At 33.7% G+C, this 14,750-nt stretch overlaps 1 protein-coding gene across 6 annotated transcripts in view; it reads right to left on the bottom strand.

The window, feature by feature from the left end:
* Positions 1–14,750, bottom strand: part of arhgef10 (Rho guanine nucleotide exchange factor 10) — an 87,463-nt gene that overhangs the window by 40,532 nt on the left and 32,181 nt on the right. For 2 of the 6 annotated variants that reach the window (XM_087290527.1, XM_087290528.1), the window contains exons 4-12: positions 13,012–13,305; positions 10,619–10,655; positions 10,291–10,379; positions 10,005–10,061; positions 8,334–8,521; positions 4,671–4,787; positions 2,451–2,562; positions 2,259–2,368; positions 55–132 (exon numbers count right to left, since the gene is read on the bottom strand). In XM_087290527.1, the coding sequence (XP_087146653.1) occupies positions 55–132; positions 2,259–2,368; positions 2,451–2,562; positions 4,671–4,787; positions 8,334–8,521; positions 10,005–10,061; positions 10,291–10,379; positions 10,619–10,655; positions 13,012–13,305 (1,082 nt within the window). The remainder of the gene's footprint in view (positions 1–54; positions 133–2,258; positions 2,369–2,450; positions 2,563–4,670; positions 4,788–8,333; positions 8,522–10,004; positions 10,062–10,290; positions 10,380–10,618; positions 10,656–13,011; positions 13,306–14,750) is intronic. The other 4 variants (XM_087290529.1, XM_087290530.1, XM_087290531.1 and 1 more) reach the window with 3 other exon arrangements.

Below are 14,750 nucleotides of genomic sequence, written 5' to 3'. Positions count from 1 at the left end.
TTTAATGCAAAGTAAATCAGCAAATCAGGGCAATTACACAATTTTAGTACAAACCTCTAAAATTCTCTTCAGAGCTTCCAAATAGCTCTTCTCGCTCTCCAGAATCTTCTCCAGAATGCATCTCCTCATTACCTGTGCATAGAAAAACAACCAATAGTCACAAACAGAGCTGAGCCATTTATTTTAAAGAAATACTGAACAAAGCTTGAACTATTAGCAGAATCGGAAGTAAGAACAATTCAGCATGATTCAAAAGATTTGGGTCAGCAAGAGGTCAAGGGGTTCAAGAAAAAAACTTTCATGCATCCCAATCATCATTTATATTTAATCAAAAAACACAGTGAAATATTAATACAACTTTGAATAGTGGTTTTGTATTTTATTTTTTACAATTAATGTGGAGGGCTACCAATTTGGTATGCACAAATTTGCTCAATTTACTTTTAATTATATATTATTGTTAATTATTAATGATATTCATCCATGTGAAGATCATGTTATTGATTTCTCACTATAATTGTTAACAATGATTTAACAAGGTAGGAAACAGAAATATCAATATGCAGCACTTCCTTTCTATAATTCTCTGCAAGTATTTACATCTTCAAATGATCACTTCTACAATATTTTCACTAGCCGCTAACAATTTTTAACAAATCATGCACTACGATGTACCATGTTTGTGCAGATTATCAACTGTGTAACATAAATCAACTTTCAGGTTTTACTAAGATCATCAACAAATCTACAGCATTTTTAACATAGCTGACACTATTCAAACCATTTTGAGAGAGTGGAGATTACATTCGTTCTAGTCTTTAGGCACAGTTTTACTTTCCTGTCTGAAAATACTTGATTTTCTAATCAAAAACGTGTTGCTCTAAATGAGGCTTCGGTTGCTTTTTAAGGGGGTTTGTTGGTGACCCCTGCTCTATTATCATTCTAGTATGCCAATTGCTGCTGAAAAAAATATTATAGTGCGTAATATTTAAGTGTAAACCATACTTTTTTTGATCTTATTCAATAAAAAAAAAAAAAAAAATATATATATATATATATATATATATATATATATATATATATATATATATATATATATATATATTTTTTTTTTTTTTTTTACTTACTAGTGGCATATCAGCTGTTTACTAGTACTTGATACATGGCTCTGTAAAATAATTGATTGCTGCTTGGTCAATCACTAGTCAATATTTCAAGGTATGTTATTCTCTGATACATGTATACGCTTGTGTATTTGTCAGACTGATGTTCTTTTGGTGCCATTGTGCAACCGAATAATAATACAAGAATGTTAGGCTGCATTTTTTATTCTGCAAGCTTTATGCTTACTTTAAGAGCTAGTAAATTATTAAAGTTCAGATAAATGTTTTGTATATGACTGTTTACTTTTGTCGCAAGTAGTTGTGTAATAAGTGTGGAATAGAGCATAAAGCTGGTTGTTATTTTAGAGTAAAACCTTTGAGTCTTATACAGTAGGGCTTATTTGTCTGTTTGCTTTTTGTCAGCAAGAACAACCAGCTGGATGTACATTATCCCTTACTTATAAAGTATATAACTCTGATAATACCTTACTCTGCATTCCTTACTCCTACCCCATAACTAAACTTTACCACAAAAATCACATTAATAGCAGTAAACTAGGAGTTAAAGGAAATATATTTAGTTAATAGTAAATATGTGCTCCCCCTAATTAAGCATTACAAAATGTACAAATACATTTATTTATTTGTTCATTGAGGTACTTAAAGTAACTTCTGTTACATATTTAAAATACAAATGAAATCAAAACTAACTATATTATTTTGTTACCTCACATTGCTAGTTTTGTGAACAATTCAATTGTGCATGTCATTAAGAAAACATTTGATTGCCCTTGTAATCTCAAATTAAAATATTAAATTGCACTTCCTGTTTGTTTTTACTTAAATTGTCAGATTATGTCTGTCCGAGGCGATGCAGTGGCGCAGTAGGTAGTGCTGTCGCCTCACAGCAAGAAGGTTGCTGGTTCAATCTCGATAACGTCCTCGGCTGGGTCAGTTGGCGTTTCTGTGTGGAGTTTGCATGTTCTCCCTGTGTTCGCGTGGGTTTCCTCTGGGTGCTCTGGTTTTCCCCACAGCCCAAAGACATGTGGTAAAGGTGAATTAAATAAACTAAATTGTCCGTAGTGTATGAGTGTGTATAACAACTTTAGCTTGGCAGCAGTTCGTCAATAGAGAAAAGGGGCTGTGAGACAGTACCTGGTGTTGAGTGAGTCCGTCAGGCGCAGGTCCAAGCACTGGGTCCACATTAAAACACTCCACCTCAATAAATAGATCTGACTCTTCATCAAAGCAGCTGGGTTTCTTCTCTGAGGAAAGAATGATGGGTTAATCAGAAACAATAATCATGATTCATTAAGCTGAAGGTTGTACTATTATCTTTACTCTTACCATGACAGAGAGATCTGGTGCGGATGAACGATCGGCCCTTTCTCACTGCGGCTTTGGTTTTCTGCAAGCCGTCTTTAGTTCCATCTTTGGCAGCTTTTACCAGCCGCTGCATCTGTAGCAATTAAAGTTGAATCATTCAGAAGTTGAACTTTAGTCTGAGTAAACTACAAATGACAAGGTGGAATTCACTAAAAAGAGATACTTTTATAATATAAAAATCAGGCCATAACACAAAACCTGGTCCTATACCACCACTCTGCATTTCCTGATTTAAAGTGATAGTTCACTCAAAAATGAAAATTCTGTCATCATTTAATCCTCCAGTTGTTTCAAACCTCTCTCAGCTTTTTTCTTCTGTTGAACACAAAACATATATTTTAAAGAATGATAAAAACAGGTAATTACTGACTTCCAAAGAATTCCTTTTTCCTACTTTGGAAGTCAATGGTTACCAGTTTCCAATCCAAATCTTATTTTGAGTTTATTACACTGTACAAAACAGGTGATAGCTGCAGAAAGATTTTTGTGATGTGAATTGTTATCTTACATTTACCTAGTTTACCTAGCTTAGTGCGTGCGGACTGTTAATTTGTATTTAACTGTATATATACACAGTTAAAGTCTGAATCATTAGCCCCTCTTTGATTTTTTTTTCTTTTTTAAATTTGTTTAACAGAGAAAGGAAATTTTCAAAGGAAAGGAAATTATTTTGGCAAGAATAAAAGCAGTTTTTAATTTTAAAAAGCCATTATATGGTCAAAATTTTTTGCCCCTTCAAGCTATATATATTTTTCATAGTCTACAGAACAAACAACCGTTTTGGAAAACTGTACCTTTCCTAATTACCCTTTAAATGCCTTTAGCCTTTAAATGTCACTTTAAGCTGAATTTTAGTGTCTTGAAAATATCTAGTTAAGTATTATTTATTGTCATCATAGCAAAGATTAAATAAATCAGTTATTAGAAATCAGTTATTAAAACTTCAGTTTAGAATTGTGTTGAAAAAACTTTTTTTTTTCTCCGTTTATCAGAAATTGGGGAAAAAAATAAACAGGGGGGCTAATAAATCAGGGGGGCCAATAATTCTGACTTCATCTGTATAAGTTTTTCCTAACAAAATGAAAATGAAAATTCAAATGCCTAAAAAGATCAATTCATTTCAAAACAACTACCCGAATGATAAATCAAACACTCAAACGATCAAATAATAAATCAAAATGCATACTCAAATGAGAAATCAAATGTATTTGATATTTAATTTTCAAGTGAGTAAAGTCCTGTAATAATTAAATGACAAATCAAACCATTAACACCAAGAACAAAAAAATTAAATATTATATGTATTATAACTATATGTGAGATCTGTTTATTTTAAGCCGGTGCACTGTAGATCCCAAAATAAAATGGATGTATAAGATGTGCTGATACTTTATTTTCTGCTGAATAGATTCATGTCTATTCTGCTTAAATGCTTATGTCAGCATCAGTTTAGTTTTTGCTAATCTTTCTATCCTGGTTAAACTGCATTGCGCATGTTTATCGAATATAGCTCAGGGTTATTTTTTTAGCTGAATAGAATATAAACTAAAATGCAGTACAAATCTTTAGTGTATCCACCCATGAAATTTCATTTGAGTTTTGAAGGTGTCAACAAGACAAACCAACATCTTGAAGAAGAGCAATCCTAACTTAAAATAAAATAATAAAATAAAATAAGATCTCAAAAAATCCTAACAAACATGCATCTATTGTTGTGAATGGACAAAGAAAACATCAACAATGACACAAGGTGAAGGAACATGAAGGCTGATGGGTAAATAAGAGAAAAAGCGACTGCAACCACAGCTCAGCAACTGCAAATCTGCTCAATTTATTTTCTTTTATTTTTTAAAATAGTTGTTTGATTATTCTACATCTAATATATAGTGTGTTTTGCTGTGGCAGACACTGAGGAGAAAAAAAAAAAAACACACGCCACCAAAGTTTTCAAACACAGAATGTCATGCGAAGCCAAATGTGAAACGAACGAGAAGCAAAAATAACAAAAAACAACATTCACTGTCCACAGCGGACAGCAGCTACATCTATGTAGACATGGACAGATGTTTAGTGTGGATGACGAAGGTCTTAGTGTTGATGAACAGATGAAGGTGAAAACCAGCACCACTAGCACAGAGAAGAAAGAGTCGGACCCACAAATACACACTCCTGGTGTTTTACCTTCTGCTCGTGTTTGTGTTTGAGCTGCTGTAGCTCTACTGTTCCCACTGTGTTTGCCATGAGATCTCGCATCTTTCTCTCATAGTGCTCTTTCAAACGTGCCAGATCTTCAGACAGCTGAACAGGGGCAGAGAACCAGTTACTGTACACAACCGCAATCACTCCTTCATTCCTGTCCTCCATTCAGAGATATCACTAATGTCTATGTGGCATGCTATTGTTTACAATACACAAAGACAAAGGTGAACAAATGTTAAAACTGAATAATAATTGAATAATTGGGTATTTCTATAAATAAGTTTCAAGAGTTCACACTAGCTGATGATTGATTATAAAGTGTTTTTGGCATGCTGGGAGAGATCCCTGAGCTCATAAGATCCTCGAGCCCTAGGCTCTCTCCTGTTTGCAGGGCGAGATGGGAGTTTGCGCTCAGGTAGATCTCGAGAACTCCCCTGCTCTTTGAAGCTAGAGAGCAATTGTTTGTGCGATTGTTATAAAGATATAACTACTTACTAGGAACATGTCTATAGTGCTTATTTGAATTAGTCAAATAACTTAAGTCGCAACTTAACTTAAGTGGAAGGAAACCGGGGGACTTGGTAGGAACTTGAACCAGTGACGTTCTTGCTGTGGGGCAGCAGTGCTGACCACAGCCGTGCCGCCCGTCAAGGACAGGAGGAGGATTAGGGGAGGATGGGGAATTCTTCAAATGAGGATGACTATGGAATGGTACCTAGGAATCGTCTGGTAGGTAAATCATAAATGCGTAACCAGCCATTACCAATCATAAGCACGTGATCCTTCTGAAATTAGTTTATAAATAACTTCACATTGTAAATTATACAAATTGATTATTTAAAAATTGCTCTGTTTTTACAAACTGTAAATCTAAAATGAGCTCTGAAATGTAAAAATTTAAATGTTTAAATTTAATTTGGTTTAATTTTATTTTATTTAACATTTGGTCAAAACTGTGAAAGTCTACTGAGGCATGGTATAATATTATTACGGACTGAATGTGGAATATTTATTCTTTATTTTACATTACTCTATTTACACTATTATTGTTTTTTTTCCTCAACATTAGATCAAAACAGCTCCAGGACAACATATAAAACTTAAAAATAATAACAGTAAAAAAATCTTTTATAAATAAATAAATTAATTAAAAAGGGTGGTATATAGAGTATAATTATTTACATACAGTGTCAACAGTTATTCACTATTTAACCTTTATGTTTTATTTACGTTCTATTCTGCTTTCAGGTCCATTTGGTTGCAGAAGTGTAGAAAGGGATTCCAAGTGCTATAAAAATCTTTTAACTTCCCTTTAATAATGTACAGTGGAAGTCAGAATTTTTAAAACCCCCAAATCATTTGCCCCCTTGTTTATTTTTTCCCCAATGTCTGTTTAACGGAGAGAAAATGTTTTCAACACATTTATAAACATAATAGTTTTAATCACTTATCTCTAATGACTGATTTATCTTTGCCATGATGACAGTAAATAATATTTTACTAATATTTTTATATTAATATTGTAAGACACTTCTATACAGCTTAAAATGTCATTTAAAGTGTTAACTAGGCAGGTTAGGGCAACTAATCAAGGTATTGTATAACGGATACCTAACACACACACACACACACACACACACACACACACACACACACACACACACACACACACACACACACACACAAACACAAACACACACACACACACACACACAAACACACAAACACACAACACACAGTTGAAGTCAGAATTATTAACCCCCCCTGAATTATTAGTGCCCCCGTTTATTTTTTTCCACCAATTTCTAAATAAAATGGAGGGAAGATTGTTTCAGCACATTTTTAAACATAATAGTTTTAAAAACTAATTTCTAATAACTGATTTATTTTATCTTTGTCATGATGATAGTAAATAATATTTGACAGTCTGCTTTTAAAGACACTTCTATACAGCTTAAAGTGACATTTAAAGGCTTAACCAGGGTTAATTAGGTTAACTAAGCAGGTTGGGGTAATTAGGCAAGGTATTCTATAACGATGGTTTGTTCTGTAGACTAACAAAAAAAAATTTACTTAAACGGGCTAATAATTTTGTCCCAAAAATGGTTTAAAAAAAAATTTCAAAACTGCTTTTATTCTAGCTGAAATAAATCAAATAAGACTTTCTCCAGAAGAAAAATGTTATCAAACATACTGTGAAAATTTCCGTGCTCTGCTAAAAATAATTTAGGAAATATAAAAAAATAAAATAAAAAGGCGGTATATATATATATATATATATATATATATATATATATATATATATATATATAGCTTAAAGGGGCTAATCATTTTGACAATTAAATATTTATGTGAAAATGTCCTTGCTGTTAAACATCATTAGGGAAATATTTAAAAAAGAAAAAAATTCAAAGGGGGTTTAATAATTCTGATTTCAACTGTATGTCAGTTTTCCCAGAGCAAGATTACCGGACATTTCCTTGATCCATTGATTAGAAGAGGGCTTTTGAGTCTGTATATGTTAATGCAATGACACGTTTGGCCTGCAGCAAACTAAAATCTATTAGTTTGTGCTTCTTTGTATGCAAAACCAAACTTGGGTAAATATGAAATAAACACAGTTTGAAATAGAGAGGATTATTTTCCTCTGTTAATTGACAAATCAAACAAAAAGTCTCCTTCCAGAATTTCTGCATCTCTTAACAATTCCACATACAATGATGGAGTGTACCGCTTTCTTCTCTGCATTTTGTACACCAGTCAGGAATAATTGGATTAAATTTATTTAGCTTTACTGGGGTAATGTATGTTCTAAAAAGCCATTTATAACGCAGTAGTCTACATCTAGTTACATCTACATTATTGCAAATAAGGACATGTGTATGTATATTATTTATTATTTTATGCCATTTTAAACTGTACATATATTAAGAATAAATAAATAAAACAAAAATATTTAGTTTCAGAAATTATTATTATTATTATTATTAATACAATTAAATAATAATATTAAAAATAAATAAAATGTATAAAAGAATATTAGATTTATAATTAAAATTATTTTTTAAACCTTGAAAAAAATTTAAATAACCCATTTATGAATATTATACCAAACATATATGTGAACAACACACACAAACACACTCTTTCAAATTCCCACAAATCTCCCTTTCGACAAAAGCTTCAAAATTATCTACACTAAATCTGTTCAGTCAGTTCAAAAATAAACCAACTCCCTGGCCAAACATTAAACACACTCACACACTCAAATAAACCTCATCAACTAAATCAGGGCCTACATACACAAATAAAACTGAAGTAATTACGTGCAGATTAAAGTCTTTTCTCACCGTTTCCAAATACTAGCATGAGCAAATGTGCAAAACCAAAGATCCAGACATCTGTTGAGACTACACTCACGCATCTAAACTTCTACATCTCAGATGTTCAACGCAGCATAATATTATCACAGTTTTACAATGTTTAGCGTTTTCTGATCCAACAAACACAATAATCATGCTTCTTTTAAAAGCATACAAAAATCGTACTGATCCCAAACTTTTGACAGATAGTGTATATTAGACACAGAGAGAAAAAACAAAACAGTGAAAGACAAAGAGGATTAGCAGTGCTGCAAATACACACATGTGTTTTCTTGCTGGGTGCACGGCCCCTGACGAAGGCGTCCGGGAGGCCGTTTTCTCCATGTCCGTTCTCTACGTCACTGTTTTCCTCATAGCTCTCAAATTCGCTCGAGCTCCAGCCATTGTCCAGCGAGCTGCTGCCACCCTCCTCCCCGAACTCAACGTCATCATAGATCATCTCATCTGGGTCTGACAGCAACACAGTGCTTACATTAGACTAAGACGGTCACGATTACATCCAGCAGCAACAGAGCTGTCGGTCACATGACACATTTTTATTGCAGAGAAGGCATATTTTACTCTCAGTTTTCATTTCAAAGTAAGAGGCATCTTTATTGTGCAATCAAACAATGTCCAGTCACATGAGGAGTATTCTCACAACATACTGTTAAAGGCAGAATTATTAGCCTTTCTGTGAACTTTGAATTATTTAACAATTTATTTAACAAGTTTTTCCTCCTCACATTTTTAAACACAACAAATAGCTAATTTTTAAAGCTAATTTGTTTGGTCTTTGCCATGATTACAGTACGTAATATTTTACAAAATACTAGTATTCAACTTCAAGTGCAATTTAAAGGCTTGACTAGGTAAATTAGGTTAACCAAGCGAGCTAGGTTAATCAGGCAAGTCACTGTATAACAGTGGTTTGTTATGAAGCCCATCAAAAAGTAAGTAATATTAAAGGGGGCACATAATATTGAAATATAATAGGAAATACTGGGCCGATAATTTTGCCTACAACTGTACATACTTGACGCACATGATTAGTTGCATGTTAAGTTTGATAGACAGTTTTAAAGACATTTCTGTATAAAAATACACATAAAAATTAGCTTTAGAAAGAAATATTTGGATTCAACATACAATTTAATACACATAACACTGTTACAATGCTGTGGTTTTTCATCGCTTATAGTTACAGTACATCTACATATTTCACTGTTTAGATACATTCAGACTATTGACTACTTACAGTAACAGCTAGTAAAACATAAATTAACAGACTATTGACAATTTAGCAGCCTTCAAATGATAAATTTACAGACTATTGACTATTTAGCACCTCCTAAATGATGAATTTACAGACTATTGACTAGTTAGCAGCTCCTAAATGATAAATTAACAGATTATTGACTATTTAGCAGCTCCTAAATGATAAATTAACAGATTAATGACTATTTAGCAGCTCCTAAACGGCTTGGTCACCAACATTCTTCAAAATATTGTTAGGTCCGTTCACCAAAAGAAAGAAATTATAACCATTTTGAATGTAAGGAGTTAAAATGACAAAGTGAAGTTAATGATTATGTACATTTTTGGTTAACTAAGACTTTGTTTTTTAATATTATGTTCATAATCATTTCATATTTGTCGTATGAAACAATCCTCTAAATAAAAAACTTAAATTGCCAACAGGTGGCAGTAAATATATATTGAGCAAGTCTTTGAGACATTTATTAATATAAGCAACTGATTCATGCAGCAATGAACAACTCTTTATTTGAATGGATCGACTCCATTTATTCATTGAATTCATTAAAAATTCTGATGAATTACTTAAGGAAACATTTATGAGCTCTCTCTCCATCACAGAGAAAAGTAAAGAAAACTAGATAGTCAAAAAATAAATAAATTGGTAAGACTATGAATAAGAATCTGTTTAAAATACCTGTTGTGGATCCAGAGTTTTCTCTTGGTACATCATCATAAATCACTTCATCTGGACCTAAAACAAACACAACCAAGCAAACAAATGCACATCATCCAAAATATCATGTCTTAACTAAACAAAGACGCAAAGACTGTGAGTGTACAGTGCTTGCTAATGAAAAACCCTGAGCTGAGAAGGAAGGAAATGTCTGAGATTCTCCCCAGAAAGAGGAAACAGCTGAACGAGGCAAACAAGACTTCTTCCATTCACATTATATCAGGCTAGCAAAATGTGAACAACTTACTCTCCATCCAGGCTGTGTTTGCTGGGTCTGAAACCCACTTAGTAAGAGCGTCTTCCTCTTTGATGACCGGACACTCTTCACTAAAAACACTGGACAAACCAATAGCAATAATTATAAACAATTCCCTTAAAATATCCTTGATTGTTTGCATTTTGCTATTCAAATATTATAACCACAAGAAGTGAAGTATTTCTGACATAATATTGCAAAATCAAAGCACACACACATAAGTGCAGAAAAAAGAAAATCACTGCAGTACAAGGATTTTTTACAAAAGTAATAGATATCAGAAGTAAAGCAGTACTGTACATATGTGTACATCACTCACCTGTCCACAGGAGTATTTACTGCTCCAACAACAGTTACTGCAGGACACATCAAGAGAGACCATGCATTACTTAAAATGCCATGTAAACACATTCAAATAGGTTAAATGATTAAATAAATAAATAATAATAAACTGCATAAAGCTGAGTTTAGACTTATTTAGATCAGGGTTTTAATGCCATTGCACCACACAGAGACAGTAATGTGGTATTCTAGAAAAATGTTTTTATAACTGTAAAAACTTTGTACCTGTTAGACACTGAGCTTAAATGACTAAAATTATAATTGTGAATGGAACTTGTATATTAAATTAATTCATTAATTTTCCTTTGGCTTAGTCCCTTTATTCATCAGGGGTCACCACATTGGAATGAACCACCAACTTATCCAGCATATGTTTTACACAGAAGATGCCCTTTCAGCTGCAACCCAGTACTGGGAAACACCCATAGACTCACATATGCACAAACATACACTACGGCCAATTTAGTTTATTCAATTCACCTATTGCGTATGTCTTTGGACTGTCGGGGAACCTGGAGCACCCAGAGGAAACCCACGCCAACACTGGGAGAACATGTAAACTCCACACAGAAATGCCAACTGAGCCGGTACTCGAAATAGCGACCTACTGGCTGTGAGGCGACAGTGCTAACCACTGAGCCATCGTGTCACCTTGCATATTAAATAAGCAACAAATATTATTATCATTTTGTATCATTTTGTTCATTAATATTGCTATTAATACTTCTTTGCATCTTAAACTGCTACAAACAAAAATAAAGAAATGGTTATTTTAATCTATTACCAGACTACTAAAGTGTGCACAAGTTAATGATTTTTCATGTGCACATACACAAGAAATAAATGATATACACAAGCACAATTCATTTTAACACTCTTTAAATTGATTTACTAAATAATAATATAAATACAGCCATAAATATGCCTGTGTATGTGCACATAAAAAGTTGTACATTTTTTTCTTTCCTTTTTCTATTTGACAAACTCAGACATTGTTGTTCTATATTTTTATAAAAATATAAAACAAATTTATATATAAGAATAATAGCAATGCTACTTTGGACAAATCTAAAATATCGGATTTGTTTAATACTTGCTTGACAATTTTCATACTTTTTAGCATTTGGTATTTACACTCATCGGCCACTTTATTAGGTACACCTGACAAACTGATCGTTAAAGCTAATTTCTAATCAGCCAATCACATGCCAGCAGCTAAATGCATTTAGACAGAATTTAATGTACGCACAATATGTCCAACCTTAAGGTGGATGGGCAGCAGAAGACCACACCAGGAGCCACTCCTGTCAGCTAAGAACAAGAAAAACGAGGCTACAGTTCACACAGGCTCACCAAAATTTGACAATAGAAGATTGGAAAAATGTTGCCTGGTCTGAGGAGTCTCTATTTCTGCTGCAGCATTCAGATGGTAGGGTCAGAATTTGGCGTAAACAACATGAATGCATGGATCCATCCTGCCTTGTATCAACAGTTCAGGCTGGCGGTGGTGGTGTAATGGTGCTAGGGATATTTTCTTGGCACGTTTTGGACTCGTTAGTACCAACTGAGCATCGTGTCAATGCCACAGCCTACCTGGGTATTATTGCTAACCATGACCATCTTTTTATGACCACAATGTACCCATCTTCTTATGGATACTTCTAGCAGGATAACGCGCTATGTCCTAAAGCGCAAATCATCTCAGACTGGTTTCTTGAGTACACTGTATTCAAATGGCCTTCAAAGTCACAAGAACTCAATCTGTATATAATAGAGCACCTTTGGGATGTGGTTGAACAAGAGATTCGCATCATGGATGTGCAGCCAACAAATCTGCAGCAACCAGGTGATGCTGTCATGTCAATATGGACCAAAATCTCTAAGGAATATTTCTAGTACCTTGATGAATCTATGCCATAAAGGATTAAGACAGTTCTGAAGGCAAAAGGGGGTCCAACCTGGTACTAGTAAGGTGTACCTAATAAAGTGGCCGGTGAGTGTATTTATGGTTTTAGTATGTTGCTTTAATGATAGTGACAGTTTAAAATAACATTTAAAATCAAGCTATCAATTATAAAAAAAAGCTAAAAATGTTGTATGGTATACTTTTGACACTTTGGATAACAATCAGGCTGCTATTACACTTTGCACAAAAAAAACAAAACAAAAAAACGGAAACCTCATCACAGCCAAAGCCACAGCTAAATTTACCCCCAACTTCCTCATGGCAAAACATCAGAAAAACAAAAGCAGGAGAGCATGAAAGAAGAAAAATCACAAAGAGAGGGAATATGTATAGCTATGGTAAAGCCCTATCCCAAAAAACAAATAAATAAAATAGAAAGAGACGGGGAAAATGCCTCTCTTTACCATCTTCATCCATAGAGAAGTGGCGGATGAGAACTGGGGTGGTGTAGGTTGGTGGGATCACTGGCACATTTGAAGGCGTTGCATAACCACAGGGCACTGGCACTGAATACCCAGAGGACAACCCTGGGCTACCGGACACCTCCTGAACAACTCCTTCAATCTGATTGGCTGAGGGAGAGGAGGGCGGACCGCTCTGCTCAGATGGCAGCTGCTGTTGGATGGGGCCGATGTCGATCACAGAGTAGGGGCTCACTTTGGGCTTGGAGGAGCAAACCACACTGGCACCTTTGTTTTCTAGTGATCAGAAAGTACAGTGACTTATCCAAAAATGCCTGAGACAATACGGGCCCTGTAGGAAAACTGTATCGTCTTACACATAAATCTCATGTGTTGTTGTTTGTTTAGAGTTAAATTCAGCTATTCTGATCTTATGCAATATATGTGGGAGGAATTCCTGAAAGAAAGAAGTCATATTCAAAACTTTATTTAGGGTTAGAGATAAGAGAAGAGGGTAGACTGAGAGAGATAAAAAGACAGATGCAACCTCAGAAACCATTTCAGAAAAAAAAGCAAGCGAATGCCACCAAAAAGACTGCAGATTTGATTTCCAAGCAGTTATATGCAAAGCTGTTGTAGGTGAAATGATAAGGCCATACTTTACAATAAATTTTCATTAATGTATTTCACTATATTACTTTATTACTTATTACTACTAACATGAACTATGCGAGTATGAGTAAGACTTGTACAGCATTAATTAATCAGTTTAACATTTACAAATGCATTATTAAAATCCAAATCCATGCTTGTTAACGTTAGTTAATGCACTGTGAGTTAACATGAACTAACAATGAACAACTGTATTTTCATTAACTAATGTCAATTAACATGAATAATACTGTAATAAATGTATTCATTGTTTGTTCATGTTAGTAAATTCATTAACCATCATTAACTGATACAACCTTATTGTAAAATTTTACCAATTATAATTTTCACACAGTATTAAAACACTTGACCAATTAAAACTAGCACATTTTCCTGTATTTTGAAATTGTTTATTTACACTTTTAACACCATTGTGGGTCTTTCATTTCTGCGCTGACAACTTTTGATGTTAAGAAGTTTAACAAAGAGACCTATATTGACTGTTTTGTAAAATGATCACATACATATTTTAATACAAAAGTAAAAAATGATTTGCCATTGCTTTTTCTGTTAATTTGCAGGATGATTTCTAAACAGTGCATGTCATTCTAAATAAATACACAGCTTTAAACTAAATTTCAATAAAAACATCAACTAAATCACTTTGTTCAGCTCAGAGTAAATTAACATCCAGATTTGTTGTAACATAAATCAAGTCGAAAGCTTTAATAAGCTTATATAAAAAAAACAACAACATGCTAACACTGGAAATAAATATAGGAAATGTTTAATTAACATGTTTTACAGTATAATAATTTTAATTTCATCAATTTATTCATTCATTTCCTTTTCGGCTTAGTCCCTTAATTAATCTGGGGTGACCACAGCAGAATGAACTGCCAACTTACCTAGCATATGTTTTATGCAGCGGATGCCCTTCCAGCTGCAACCCATCACTGGGAAACATCCGTACACACTCATACACTACGGACAATTTAACCTACCCAATTCACCTATACCACATGTTTTTTTGGACTTGTGGGGGAAACCCACATGAACACAGAGAGAACATGCAAACTCCACACAGAAAC

Source organism: Danio rerio, chromosome 17 (genome assembly GCF_052040795.2).
Source record: "Danio rerio strain M-AB ecotype USA chromosome 17, GRCz13ab, whole genome shotgun sequence".
Taxonomy (NCBI): domain Eukaryota; kingdom Metazoa; phylum Chordata; class Actinopteri; order Cypriniformes; family Danionidae; genus Danio; species Danio rerio.
Note: the sequence above shows the minus strand (reverse complement) of the source record. Positions and strands in the feature narration are given on the sequence as shown.